Genomic DNA, 14,947 nt, shown 5'->3' with positions numbered 1-14,947 from the left:
CACTTCTCATCGAAAACAAAAGGGGGAAGTCTAGAGATGAACAAGCATGGTAAGATACCGTCAGACATTTAGAATAGATTTATTAAGCCAGTCAAATACAAAAAGTCTCACATGTGCTTTTGCCTACAGCAAAAAAGAAAATAAAAGGCTACAAACCAGGAAAATACAACTGCCAGTAGTTACAGCATACCTTTCAAAGTGCAATTCTGCTAATGTCTCTTCTCAGCTCTCACCCATCACGATTTTGTTCCCTGTTGATTAATAACTTCTTAGATAAAACTGAGCTTTACCCCCCCAAAGTCAACTCCACAAATTTTAGAGCCCTTCATCTGACGACTACACAACACCAAGGAAACCGTAGTTTTCAGTCAAAACAGGCTTGATGTCTTTTTTGTTTTCTTTTGTTTTTGTTTTTTTTGAGGTTGGACTTTAAAATAGCAACGACCTGGAGCCGCGGATCCTGTGACCGTTTATCTGGGCTCTCGACTCCTGTGTTACAGCAGTTCACAGGTCAGTCGGCAAGGCGTGGATTGCTGGTTGTTGAAGTGGACGGAAAAGCAAAGCCAGACATCCTGGCAGAGGTTCACCTCTGAGGAGCGGCCGCACTGCTGTAACATCGAGTCTAGGGCCGTGGAACGCCGATGAACTCGCAAGAGCGAATCGGGAGCTCTGAGCTCTGGACACGGTGTGTCGGGGCTAAACTGGGGGCAACAGTACAGGATGCAGTGAGATGAGTATAAATATCAGAATGAGTGGTCAAATCAAGTAGAAGTGTTGTTTAATGAGATTAGGTCCATCGTCATGGGAAAAAAAAAAGATTGTGTATGTACTGTGCATTGTGTATTGTGTCTGATACAAACATACAATGTCCATAGCTACAATATATTGGGATTACACTAACAACATAGAAAGAACAGCATTACTAAAGACAATGATTTACACTTAGTCAATGCAACTATCAAAACAGCAGGTTATAAATAAATAATCAATAATCACAATCATGTTTTTGGTATGATACCATCAAGATTCATTTGCCAAAATTTTTGTATTCCAACAACCACCTTTGAACAGTTACACGTATGGGACAGGTCTATAACATCGATGGTACTGAAGAAAACCCTCAACTCAATTAACATTCACATTGTAAATTCTATGATTCAGTGTACCTAAATAATCACCCATTGTTGGAATGAGTATACGTAGTCATATTGGGGAATGGCTTCCTGCGACCCTACAAGTAAAGTGTCAAGTTGTTACATACTTGCAGAGAGACAATCACGTAGGTTTATTTTCTGGAGAAAAAAAAACAAAACCAAACCAAACCTGAACAATGTCAATTATTTCAACCTATTTAAGAAATGACTTAAGATCCCGATAAAAAAAATCGAAATAATATTCCATGTATATATTCAGAATAGCGAAGTGTTTCACAAATAGGCTTATAAAACGCAAGTATAAACAACATTACAATAGGATATCTACAGTTCAGTAGGAAAATTATAGATCAAATCACACCTTGTCAACTCAAAAACTGATTTCATGCTACTACCCAGACTCCGTCAGGTGGGTACGGTGATGCTTTTAGTGCTTTCCAGGGTCTATGTTCTGTCGCTCCCTTTTTCCAAATCCCGTCGCTGCTGCGGCTGCTGCTGCGGCTGCTGCTGCTGGCTGGTCTACGGGCGCCGAAAAAAACAAAAAAAAAAAAAACAAAAGACAGAGTCACAACCTCTGCTGCTACACAGTTCTCTTTTGAATGCATTCAGTACAGTAACTACTGGTTGCGGTGTTGTAATGACATGACAAAAAAAACAAACAAAAAAAAAAAACTAAAAAACATGATACAATGTGAAACCGATCTTTGGGTGAGTGATGATTTGGACACTACTGAGTAAGTAGTAGTAAACTACCATGAATGAGGGGTGGGAAAAAATATCAATATGCCAATATTTTTTCTTACTCACTATTCTTTCTTACTCACGACCTGAAAAATAGTCCTTAACAAATGTAGTATGTTTGCCTGTTTAATTTCTTTTGGGGAAATACTTTAAAAACAGAGACAGTTTTTAAAACTACAAACAGTGGAGAACTACATATTTGGTTGTGTTTTGCTGAGAAGAAAATAACCTTGAATAAAACACTGTACACGTTACCTGCATTCTCTGGTGGTGGTCTGGAACTCTCTCCTACTGCTCTGGCCCCTCTGGGCTGAGGGAATGACATCTGCCAAGGAAAACCCTGTCCAAACAGAAAGCACCATCCAAGTTCATACCTCTAATTACTCTCAATCACCGCAGCAAGCAGCCCTTAAGTCTTTGCTGTGACCCATCAATGGTGATAGCATGTAAGCGTGCTGCTCCCAGCAAATAAGGGAAGCGTAGGCGAGAGAAGAAAAGAGCCTTGTTTCCTCAGTGAGCCAGAGTCACTCCAGAGACAGAGACAGAGGGGCTTTAGAGCACCCTTACCGGGTTAACAGGCTGGAAGTCTCGTACAGGGGGTGGCGCTGCGGTGGCTGCGGCTGTGGCGCCTGCTGCATTGGGCATCCTGGGAGGGAAGTGTATGGGCCAACCCTCAAGGCCCTGCGGTCCCACCTGCACAAAGGGACCACAGTAGGGAGGGCTCAGCGGGCCGTTCACTGAGCCTGACGTGGGGTCTGAGGTACGTCTTTCCTGCTGCTGCCCCTACGAGGGATCACAAGTACAAATGTGATCCCCGATCAGTGCGCGCGGCTGCTACTCTCAGCGAACGCAGCGCGGGCCGCTGCCGACAACCTCAACCCCGCTGCGGCTGCCCTCCCACTGAGGAGTGTTGAACGTTCCACCTGCTGATCCCCCAACGCGCTGACAAAAAAAAAAAAACAAGCTAACCGGAGCGAGGCTCTGAGCGCCGGAGCATCCGTTCGTCCACTATGAACTCCTCACAGCCGTCTAAGGCCGTGCTCTGTCACAGGGGGGCGCTACTCTGCAAGATTTACCGCCACTCACATGTGCTTACTGCATGATTCCTCCCAAAGGCTTCAAGAGCGAATTTCGGCCTCAACTAAACGGCCACAATGACCGATCACCTGTCCAGTCTGAAGGCGGCTTTTTTTATTCACCATCTCAACACATCTGCAGTAATGTCGGGCTCAGGCCTGAGCTGCGGCCAGTACCTGTTTGTGATGTTGCATCTGCAGTCTCTCCAGCTTACATCTCTCTGTCCGCTCTCTCTGACACTCGTTCTGCGCCTGGTGAAGCTGAATCACACAAAAAAAAATCTGTTATCATATATTCATTCTAAGACGGGCGGACACGATGAGGAGAGAGTTACAGACAAATACACGGCTCACCTGATTGGTCAAATTAGTAATCTGACCCTGGAGTCTCTCCACTTGTCGCCTCAAGTCCTCCTTCTCCTCGTTCATTCGTTCCCTGTCGCTCCTTTCTTTTCTGAAGTCCTCTTCAAAGATTTTCACCTGAAGCACAAAACCGCAAGACGCGAGGTTAAGGGTGCGCGCCCGGAAAACCCCGGCGAGCATTTGTCTCGGAGCATTTGTCTGACCTGCTCTTTTAGCACAGCGATTTGAGTGAGCAGTTCCTGCTTCTTCAGGTTATTGGCCGCGTCTGCAAAGTTGCTCTGGCCGGGAGGTTGTTGGGAGGTTGAAGGTGGGTGGAGGTTCAAGGCTTCTTCTAAAGCCTGGAGAAAGAGAATACTAATTTAATTTAGCACAAACGCGCATCTCACACACACTTTGCGTCTCTTCCACACTCACCCTGTTGAGGCGCTGGATCTCCTTCTCCTGGTACTCTTTCTGTTTGCTGAGGGGCAGCAGCTGATCCTGCAGGTAGCGAACCTTCTGCTTCAGCTCGGTGGTCTCAGAGTTTAAACACTCCTTCTCCCCCTGGAACACACGCAGAACTTTAAAAACAACTTTCTTAAAAAATATCCTACAAATGCTAGATTTAGCGTCTTGTTTATTTGAATTATTTGGAACAGTTTCACCTGGGTCTTCAGTCCTTTTATTCTCACCTGCACATTTTCAATCTTGGATTTAGCGAGCAGCAGCTTCTTGTCATAGTCGCGCTGTCTCTGTTCTCGCTCAGCCTCCAGTTCAAGCACAGTTTTCTGGGACTCAGCCAGCCGTTGTCTGAGGTCTGTGATCTGTGGGACAGCGTTACCCGTTTAGCCGTGGATAGCGCTCACTAAGTACACTTACAGTTTTCAGTGCTTGAGGCATTTTAGGTACAATTTTCTCATTAAAAAAAAAAAAAAAAAAAAAAAAAAACGATAGACATCTTCAGTGTTGAAATACAGCTTTATAAACGTGTGTTATCAAATTACCAATGAAGCCACAGCAACAAAGGCACATCTGCAAACACGCAGTTCTGTTTTTGTGTAAAATATGAACGAACCCAGTGACGCAAATGGATGTATCTGGGGTTGTGTGGTTTAAACCCAAGGCTGCATGGTGTCTGCGTCTGAACTAAGTGTGAATGTAGGTTGGTTCACGATTGTGGGTGTTCACGGCGCAGGTGTGTGAGTGCGAGTGTGTACATTTGTGTGTCTCCGCTGCCCTCTGACTGCACCACAGCAGAAGCCAGCGGGTACCAGAGAGGTGAGGGGAATTCTTGCTGTCACAGGCCTTGTGGTAAGAGCACACAGATAGCGAGCTATTGCAAGATTGCACCTTTTCCACTGGACAAGCACATTGAAAAAAAAAAAAGAGAAGAAGAAAAAAAAAAACGACAAAAAAAGACACACACACAGCTGCTTCACTGCCAGGTGATGCGCACACACTCCAGAGCCCTATCATCTTTAAAGATACAGTTTGTACTTACAAAATCTAAACGGCCTCTTAAATATTTTGAAAAATCAGCTTCATTTTACAGAGTGATTTGTGGAGTTTCTGGCTGTGTCGTGATCACTTTCACCTACCGTGTGTATTGTTGGAGAAATACAGAAACTAATCAAATTCAAACGTGTTACTACTGTTAACGGCGACAGCAATTCATGAAATAAAGTGACGCATAAGTGTAATAATAAGACACGCTGTTACTAAGCTTAACATCTGCATAGCCTGAAATGAATGCACAGGTATTGTGATTTTTGACAGTGTGAAGGGCTTCGTATTAAGCGCAGATTAACTGTAGTGAGGACAGTTTTATGGATGAACTACTTCGCTTACTGCACTTGTACATCCATGTCTTTGCTGTGCTTTTAATGAAACTATAACGACGGGGGAGAATTTTAAAACAAAATGAACACGATTCTACATGGGACGTGAGAGAACGGGACTAAAGAATATTTGGTGGATTATATAGGCAGGTTCAAGTTCTTTAAAAAAAAACAAAAATAAATTCACAACTGACAGTGTTTTTCAGAGGAATGAGGATTCAACCGCTCAAGGACACGACTATGTCTTCCCACACCCTTCACAACAGCTGTAAAGTCATTACTGTACCTTTTGCTCAAACTGTGACTTCATGGAGTTCCACTGAATGTCCCACTGCTTGTTCACCTCCAGTACCTGTGAGCAGGCGCCAGAAAGTGAAACAAACAACACTGAACATATAGGAAACAAAACGCACAGAGACTTTCCCCTATGGCAAAAGAGGATGAGCAGCAAAGTAAGAAAGCAAGTGTGTACAACTCACATCCTTTCTCTGCTTCTCCAAAAGCTTGATCTTCTTCTCATACACCTCTACATCACACGGTTTGGTCGGGGTTTTCTCTGCAGCCTTTCCACTCTGAGGAGGGGGGTGGACACACACACACACACAGAATATTCCTAAATCCACAACATTCCTCTGTTACGCACATATCAACAGCTTATGAGTTTTAAGTTACAAAGTTACAAATTCGCATGAAATAAACCAAATCAAACATCTTTGGTGTGAAAATAGGAGAGATTTAATCATGTTAAGTGAAGTGACTTAATGTGAACAGGATGAAAAAAAGAAAAAGCCACGTAATTTAAGTTACACTACCTTCTGTGGTGTGGTGGCCTCCATCTTAGATCGGACAGCGGCAGATTCCTCCTTGACTGGCTCCTCTTTGGCTTCTGGAGGTTCGGTGTCAGATGGCGACACAGTTGTTGCCGCTGCCGCTGCTCCTCCTGTGACCAGCTCCTTGAGTTTCTGATTCTCCTGCCTGAACCGCCAAGAAAATGAAAATGATAGCTTTTGTCGAGGGGTGGGGGGTGGGGGCAAAAATGCCCCTTGTTCCTGAGGTTGTTGATATTTTTAGTACGGCTCAGGGATGGTCGGTGGGAAGAACCTACAATAACTAGCTGCACTGATAACAACTGAAAGCACAGGAATAATCCCCCATGAGAAATGAAAGCATGGTCAAGTGGCAGCATCCATGATAAGTGTAATGTTCTGTCATCAGCAGTAAAGAGGAGGCTGACTCACACAAAGATCATTCAGAAACAAAACTGCCCCACAATTTAAAAAAAAAAAAAAAAAAAAAAAGGAAGACCAAAGAATAGGAACAAGACGTAAGTGTCTAGTTATTTGTGAACAAGTGCGCTACGGAGTTCACAGTTTGTTTTTCTTGACCTTACTCATAATGAAGTTTCTGCTGCAGCAGAAGCAACACAAAGCACAGTCAAACTAAAAGAGAAGGAAAAACATTACCTCAGCTGTTCCAAGTCTCGATTCCTGATATGATGATCCTCTTCCATTTTCTTTCGAAGCTCATTGTTCTCCTGTCTGAGCTGCTCACAGAGAGTCTGCGAAACGTACACATCACACACAATGTGAAGACACAAGTCTGGTTAACAAGAGTACATTTGTAACATCTGTATGCACGGACATATCCATCACAAGTTTTCATTGACACGATGATAAATGTATTGAGATTAAAAATATATATATGTGAGCAAAGTCTTTTTCTCTCTACTCTCTCTATTTCTGCATTGTCCTCTATTTTTACATTTTCCACCCACAAATCAAAACCCCCCTTTTATTTTAAAGCTTCTACTAGTATGTCTGAATAATACAGACATTACAACAAATCCAATTAGGCAGCAAATAAACTGACACTTTCTGGCTTCGTTCACCACCTCCTTTCCATTACTCTTAAAATAAATGCAGTTAATAACTGAACCGATTTTGAATTTTACTTAGTAAAGTTTAACTTTAAGGGTCTAACAAGTGCAAAGTAACTGTACAGACACATAAACTTTACAATATAGTAACACTGGCATCTTATACAGTCGTCCATGTGCATAACGAGACGAATACCACTACAGGGACTCTAACATTGGTCTATGACAAGTCAGAGTGTGCACTCTGCACTTAATGGACGACTGTACAAGACACCAATATTACTATTGTTGTGATGGTGAAACTTCTGAATCTGTACAATTTGTCATTTCTACACACTGAATTTTTTTTACAACTTTTACAAGTCAGGAAATTTGTCTTTATTGCATCATTCGGCACAAATTTACCATAAAACTCATACTGAAGCATTTGATAAAAAAAAGGATTTAAATGGTTTATACTTTAAGTATATAAAAATCAAAAGTTGTATTTTATCAATCATGACTAACTGTCTACACATTTTCTCATGCTATGTTGCGCTACTTAAAACAGACTCTATTTTCTCACATGAGCTTATCTCAGAAAAATAAGTTAAATCCTAAACAGAGCGTGACTGTGATTCGTCCTGTGATACGGCTGATGTTTGGCATACCTGTAGGAGGGAGGTCCTCTGCTCGTTCTTCTGGACCTTTGAGGAAAGGTGGTGAAACTCCACAGCCATGCGGCCAAGATGAGCTAACAGCTGGTTGGGGTTGGACTCCTCTGCAAATATGCTGAAGGAGCTCTCTAATCTCTTCAGCTGGCTCGCTAGCTCGATGTTCTCCTGAGGAAGGAGGGGAATTACTCCTGCCGCCGACCCGGCCTGGAGATACCCACACAGGTAGACAGTCACTCCCTCTCATAATTACACAAGTTTTTCAACCATCATGCTCCTCTATTGCTATGAAAAGCAGCAGCTGATTAATCTGAATACTCAAAACCAGTTTGTCCAGTTGGATTTATATTTGGTCCTCACAGGCTGCAGCTGGATGTGGTAACCATCTAGACTTTAGGAGTGGTTCGGCGACATAGCACGCAGTAGAATTTCACCGTATATAAAAGGTTAGCCAGCTACATTATTGTTGACAGCGTCTGTAATATTATGGCAGTGTCCTATTGACACATTCTTTGGGATGTAGTGTGCAAATGAATCAGCAGTGTAATTTCAGCCTGTAATAATCCTGGACTTTCCCCCGACTGACTCAGGCTGGAGCTACCATTATTGTGTTTGCTGGTGAGTCAACAAGAGCACCAAGAATATATATTCCCATATTTTAGGGTGTGGCTAGAAAGAGGAAAGGTTAAATTTAGCCTTAATAATTTAAACAAATTAACGGATACTATTAAATACTGGTTTGTTCTAGATAGTTTTGATATTCAATAACTTTTTTGAGACAACCAACACAATTCAAGATGCTGGCATCTCCTTCAACAACGTCGATATATATTTGGTACGTACAGTCAAGGCATCTGGAGTCTTTCCCTCCATGTTCACCACCTCAAACTCAGATAAGGCCTCCTGGAAAGACCAAAACATTAAGCATATCAACCTGATATCTCTTTATTTTAGACCCGTAATAATGTAACAACCGAAAGCTTAGTACAAATTACTTACATTGGGCTTCTCAGACTGAAGAGTCTTCCCTAAACAGCTTGTTTGCTCCTCCTTCTGCTCTGCAGTAGGTTGTAAACAGGGTTTACCTAAAAATAAATCGTACCCACATCCAGTTTAGCACAAGCTTCAGTAAAGTAACACCAAGTCCGCGTAGTAATAATCACAAAATATGGGTAAATGTCTACAAATTTAAAATTACTACCAATACTATCAAGTCCACGGAACCTACTTTGTGCCTCGGTCTGAACTGGTCCTCCCATACAAAGACTGGCAGCGAAGCTGGAGGACTTCAGGGCTTCGTTGTCTCTGACAAGTTCTTCCACTCGCTGCCGAAGCCTCGATGCCTCCGACTGAGACTCCTCCAACAAGTCACCTGCAAGTTTCAGCACCAAGTTCAGTTAATCTGACTTTCAACGAACGCAGCCCAAGCCAGAATTATCAGCATGAGCAGTCATCAAGTAGGATGTGACTGGAGTTCAGAAGATACGCACTGATACGACAGCACTGCTCTGGTGAGTCACAAAGAAACAATCCGACTCACATATCTGGCATGTTAACTCTCCGACAGACAATCAATGAAAGATTATCGGGTTTTGTTGCATTCCACTACAACTGCTGCGCCTGACACTTTTGCTCTGTCATCCAAATGTTTTGACACGGGAATTAGTTAGGTGAACTCCTATGGTAGATCCTTTGACATCTTTGCAGGTTTGTGTTGCTACAAGCTCAACAAAGTTTTATTTTTATTGCTGCACGGTATGCAAACAACAACGAAGAGCTGTTCGTCTTTGCATATAAACCTCTTCCACAGCTAAGACGCTCAACACATGTGGGGTGCCAAAGAGCAGGTGGCGTCCCTCTCAGTCCACAGACATCTGATAACCATTCTCTTTTTAGGAACTTACCCAAGCTCTTAAGTCCCTTCATCCGCTCCCTCAATATGCTGTTCTCCTCCAGAAGCTGTCGATAGCTGCTTTCCCCTCTGGCCTCATCTCTGGCCTTGACCTCACTCCCACCTGGATCATAGATGCGGTACGGACCTTTCCCTTCCATAGCCGCCACTCACTTTCTAAACATGGTCCTATGAACTGTAGAGAGAAGACGACCATTTTTTTTTTTAAACTGAATGAAATTTATTGTATTTTAAGATAGAAGCCTGCTAGGAAACTACTCGGCGGGAGATAGAAGGACACAAAAAGATGAAGACAGGAGTAAATGCACCGTGCAGAAAACGAGTCCAACAGTTTGCAATTAGAGGATCAACTAGGAAACAAAAAACAACGACAAATCTTTGCAATTTTTGCATCGAAAACTATTATGTCGGAGTTTTAAATCAAAAAGATTGGAAAGTATGAGGTACAGTAGAGGAGCAACAACCATAAAAGTGTTCATAAAGGAGAGGACAGCAGTTGAAGTCACTTCACTATCACCTCTGTGTTCTTAACTACAAATCCTATTAAGTATGTGGTAAAGCAATGATCCAGCGACTCAAACCAACGGCAAATACACCATGTCCTGTAACCATTGGACCCACTGACGACCTCTGGCTAAGTTATAATTTATAACAGGACGTGTGCAAACTCTGGGTGAAGATAATAAACCCCTCCGACGGCTCTGGGAGGACAAAAAGCACCGATATCACCATGATGCTACCCTGGCAGGGTGACATATTCTGGCAAAAGTGTGCTAGTGTGTGATGGCTAAATATGACAACTAACGTTACAGCGTCCACATCCGAGGGAGAAAAGGAGACAAAAGCGGAGCAAGGAAATCGTAAAATGTTAGTAAATCCGACTAGCGAACGTCTACCCAACAGACGAGACTCAAATACAGCCCAATCTTGCTAATGGCAGCTACCTTGATTGGCTGAAGAAAGCTAATATTAGTTTTCGCTGTTGTCATGCAAATTGCTAGCAACATCTTCGTTAGCTTAGGGCTAGCTGACACTAGATGACAGTGGGACACAGGAAGCCGCTAGCGCCTCTTGTTTCCCTACACTACAGACACTTATCGATGCAGTAAGTCGGCCCGGAATGCGGAGTTAAACGACGAGCGAAGAAACAAAGAGGTGTCTTTTGGCTGGGTACCTTTCAGCTTGCAGTGGCCTCGTCTCTCTGCCCGACATCTATTGCGGAAGTGGTCTCTACTGAGTCTATGCTGTAACCTGGGAAATTCCACCTCGCAACGTTTGATGTAAACAGCGATGATTGACAGGCGGCTGACCAATCAGCGCGCCGCTCGCAGTGTAACCAAACAACACGTGACGGGGAACCAATCAGCGCGCAGCTCGCTGTCACAGGGGAACCGACGGGAACCGCTGACCGTAATGTAAACACTGGAACAAAAATGTTTTACATATCCACATTTCACTGTAGAGCTTTTACCAGAATCTTATTCACACGGTACAATTTTAAATATGTATATTAATGTCCACGTGTGGTAAAAGAAAAAAAAAAGCTCGTATGATACATCGAGAGCGGTAAGACTAATAACACAAACAAGGCCTGATTTTTTTTTTTTTTTCATTTGAATATAAATTATTTGAATAAAACAACATTTTATTCGTCTTTTTTTAAACTCTTGAAAGCCACCCCCCTATAGTCCAGGGACAAACCCAAGCATTTTCACTGAATGACTTTTTTCCTCATTGATAAATTCAGAGAAGGGGCTGGTGGGGGTTTCTGTGATTGCATCACATATTTCCTCTGAACATTAAGGCTTAGTTCAAGTTATACTGAGCTTTTTAAGGCCACACTACAGCTTAATAGACATATTTGGCAAAGAAATATGTCCACAGTCTTATTTAGACCCAGTCTGAAGTATTTTATCAATAAATTATTTGTTGTTTTGTCAAACATTGTGAAAAGGGTGGTAGCCTATATATTAAACACTTGCTTTGTTAAATCCTATCACATACATTTTACAGTTTAAAGTTTAGAAAATTAAGGTTATCTAGTAATTGATTACCTAACATATTATTTTCACATTGATTTTTATTTCTTGTGACATGATATGATTCATTTTAATATTTTTCTTTAAAATGAAAGATATTAAATGTAACTTTTGGAGCTTATTTAAGACTTCTACCTACGTACAGTGAACACGACACTAGGCCTTTATGTCTACTTTGTTTTGTCTCCAACAGCCATCCACTTTACTGTACTGTAAATATCAAGACATCACTATAATCAAGCCAAAACATTTGCTATATCAGTGTCTCTACGAATATTTAAACTCATGCTATTAAAACTCACATCCACATTCATATAATTAGAAAATATACATATCAAATACAAACATTTACAGATAACGTGTAAAAGAAACCGTGTGTTTGCTACACACCACACCGAAAAATATAGCAAACACAGTGTTTTTAATTGTTTCGTCAGTCAGAGGTTAAACGGTATTTGTCGAGGAGCACCACTACACATTAATCTGACAAAAAAAGAAGAGAGAAAAAAACGATGTTGTCCTTAATTTTTTAAGGATTTTACTGACGGGAGTGTAAATAAATAATTTAGAGCAATAGTGACATCTTGTGGGAATTAACAAACAGATAATCTGCGGTTGTACTTTTTCTTCAAGGAGTTGCAGAGACCATTATTTTGTTAACTGGAAGCAGTGTGATTCTGTATAACTGAGCTCATGAGAACGTACTGTTTCCACGACTTTGTAATGAGTAACTGTGATTAATTTAATTACCCAGCAGTAAAAAGCATATAACTACAAAAAAAAAAAAAAAATCCAGCCTTGGGGACTTCATCAGGGTGCGTGTCATATTAATACCGGAAATACTATTTGGCAAATAATTTTTATCTATAAGGGACACGATGAACCCAAAGTTATCACACCTCTGCTTTTCTCTTTATGTAGACGCTATAGCTGCTTCCTGTAAAAAAAACAACAAAAAAAAAGTGCCCCAGCACCACCAACTATTGTTAACACTACCCTGCCAGGGAAACCAGTTTACTAATAGCTATCATGAAAAACTGTTCAATATACTACCCACTGTGTCTTTGATTTAAAGTCTTTGAAAGAAAATTGTTAAGAAAGAGAACGAGTGACAAAACCAGAGACTGGGTAGACGGCCTGTGATGTGTAATGGGTGTGTGCTTGAGTAATAATAAGCCTCATCTGAAAATACTTTTCATGATTAAAAAAATCACTCTTAAAGTGCTTCAGATTGAAGTGAGTCAAATGTTTCAATCAAAGTGACATACAACAGCAAAACAACGGACACGTTACATTGCATTTTTACTGTGATGTGTCCCATCGGCCAGATAATGTAAATGTGTGAATGTTTTCTCTAGAGAGCCATTTACTGGCCACGGGAAAAAGCAAACACACAGCTCAGATGTGGCTCCCCCCCCCCCCCCCTCCCAGTCCTGCTTGTCACCAAACACCTTGTCCGTATTTACATGGCACACTGTGTTTCCACCTCTGGCTGCTGTGACGTGCTGAACTAATAAACAAGGTGATGACACTGAGGCTGGCAGCACAAAGCAGAAAAAACACAGGAAACGTCACGTATCATGTAGCCGTTCCTCGCACAATTTGTTTGTGCCTCTCGACCACTTTTCATACCATTTAAAAGCATTCACCTCCTTGTAGAAAGACGGGCAGTGAGGGGAGGACATGTGAGGAAACTGAGTAATCGACAGATTGAAGCCCCATTGACTCATAGGCTCAGACTAGTCACCTCACCCTGCTGAGACACAGGGACAGACCAGTTTCCCATCTCATAGCAGCACAAATTAGCAGCTGATAGTCATTAGCTCTGTGCTACTTAATACAAAACATCCTTTTGTGAGTCAAGCGGTGACTCCCGCTTTCCTCCCGTGGCATTAATTCAGGGACATTATCGCTACCGAGTTTCTATCACAATTCGGTAAAAAACTAATAAAAAAACAAACTGGACAAGACACGCACAGGCACCAGATATGTTTTTCTTTCTAATTTTAACTGGCTACTTGTATCATCTTTAACAGTGAATCTAAAGTCTTGTTAAATTGTCAAATAAACATATAGTTCTCTTATGTACAATTCTTAAATAAGGATTTCAAGGTGCATTTCATGTTATTTTAACTGACTGACTATACGTTTTAAAAATATGTTTTACTAAGAAAGTTCTAACTGTACAACTAAACCATAAAAACACAGAAGAGGCATTAATTTAGGATTAAAAAGTTGTTTACAATAAGTGAATTAAGTGAAGCAACACAATCACAGAACTAATGGCATTTCTTTTCAAGCGCATTAAGCAGAAATGAACCTTTTCACTATTTGCCTGGCATGTCATGTTCCTAACAAAGGCCAGCAACACTCATTTCAGTGACACCAGACAAACAAAACAGAAAAAACAGATTCCCACCCACCCTGAGTAAAAAAAGCAAGCTAATACATAATAACACGTCTAAAATATTCTGCACCTATATCTGAAATGTTAAAACAAATAAACAACAACTCACCCACACATTCAGCTTATGTCGGAGAGGCACTTTTTAAGGAAACTGGTGAATGGGGGGGAAGCAATTTCACTGTGAGACTTGGGGAATTCCCATAACCCAGTAAAATGGCCTGATACTAGGCTCAGCCTGAACAGAACCTTGTGTGTGTGTCCAACTGTGTGGTCTGCCTTTACTAAGTAACACAACACACGAACAGACAACTTTACACGTTTAAAAATATATACACTTTTTGTGCTGTAGTTTGCAGCACACACACCATGCTGCACACCTAGATGTGTTTAAAGAAGCCTGAATGGTGCAAGAGAGCAACAGAGGCACATGATGTGACTAAGTTTGAGAAAAATGCACAACCAAATTGTAACATTGCACTCTGTGTACTTCTATGCACAGTTCAGTAGGCCTACATATAGTATGTGAAGTGGCTTTGCTGCACCATCACATCATGATGCTACCACAGCCATGGAGGCTGCGAATAAAAAGCCAAAGCCTAAAGAAACATCTCTCTGAGGTCATGACAGCTTAGAAGTATGTAAACTACAGTCTATTTGTACAAGCGGAACACTGAACACAAAGTTCCCCCAGCTATCAAAAGGGAAATTCAAGAACACTGTGCACTGTATAGTGATATTAACGAAGTGCTATTGAAGTAATCTCTTAATCTGTTGTAATTATCATCAAATGGAGCAATTTCACGTTGGGTGTGCCATTAAAACCAACGTGACTGACTGACTGGCTGCTGCAGACTCTATTTGTTGCCTTGGATTTTGGCGTACTGCAGGGGATTTCCTCACCGCATACAT

General features: G+C 41.6%; 1 protein-coding gene across 4 annotated transcripts; it reads right to left on the bottom strand.

Moving 5' to 3' along the window:
- Positions 1–63: 63 nt before the first annotated feature.
- On the bottom strand, positions 64–14,204 carry tnip1 (TNFAIP3 interacting protein 1). 4 transcript variants are annotated; one of them, XM_047584634.1, is made up of 18 exons: positions 14,148–14,204; positions 9,585–9,767; positions 8,909–9,052; positions 8,680–8,765; positions 8,524–8,583; positions 7,678–7,887; positions 6,615–6,709; positions 5,964–6,126; positions 5,631–5,723; positions 5,438–5,503; positions 4,006–4,137; positions 3,749–3,877; positions 3,538–3,672; positions 3,326–3,451; positions 3,149–3,232; positions 2,463–2,678; positions 2,151–2,235; positions 64–1,673 (listed from the first exon to the last, which is right to left on the bottom strand). In XM_047584634.1, the coding sequence occupies exons 2-18, from the start codon at positions 9,730–9,732 to the stop codon at positions 1,582–1,584; spliced, it is 2,064 nt and encodes a 687-aa protein (XP_047440590.1). In that variant the 5' UTR covers positions 9,733–9,767; positions 14,148–14,204; the 3' UTR covers positions 64–1,581. The 4 variants fall into 4 exon arrangements, with proteins under 4 accessions (XP_047440590.1, XP_047440589.1, XP_047440592.1 ...); XM_047584633.1 differs by lacking the exon at positions 14,148–14,204 and adding an exon at positions 10,767–10,916; XM_047584636.1 differs by lacking the exon at positions 14,148–14,204 and adding an exon at positions 10,767–10,916 and having other exon boundaries at positions 2,463–2,588.
- Positions 14,205–14,947: the final 743 nt, after the last annotated feature.

This window comes from Mugil cephalus, chromosome 5 (genome assembly GCF_022458985.1).
Source record: "Mugil cephalus isolate CIBA_MC_2020 chromosome 5, CIBA_Mcephalus_1.1, whole genome shotgun sequence".
In the NCBI taxonomy this organism is placed as follows: domain Eukaryota; kingdom Metazoa; phylum Chordata; class Actinopteri; order Mugiliformes; family Mugilidae; genus Mugil; species Mugil cephalus.
The sequence above is the reverse complement of the archived record's forward strand: the minus strand, read 5'-3'. Positions and strand labels throughout refer to the sequence as shown.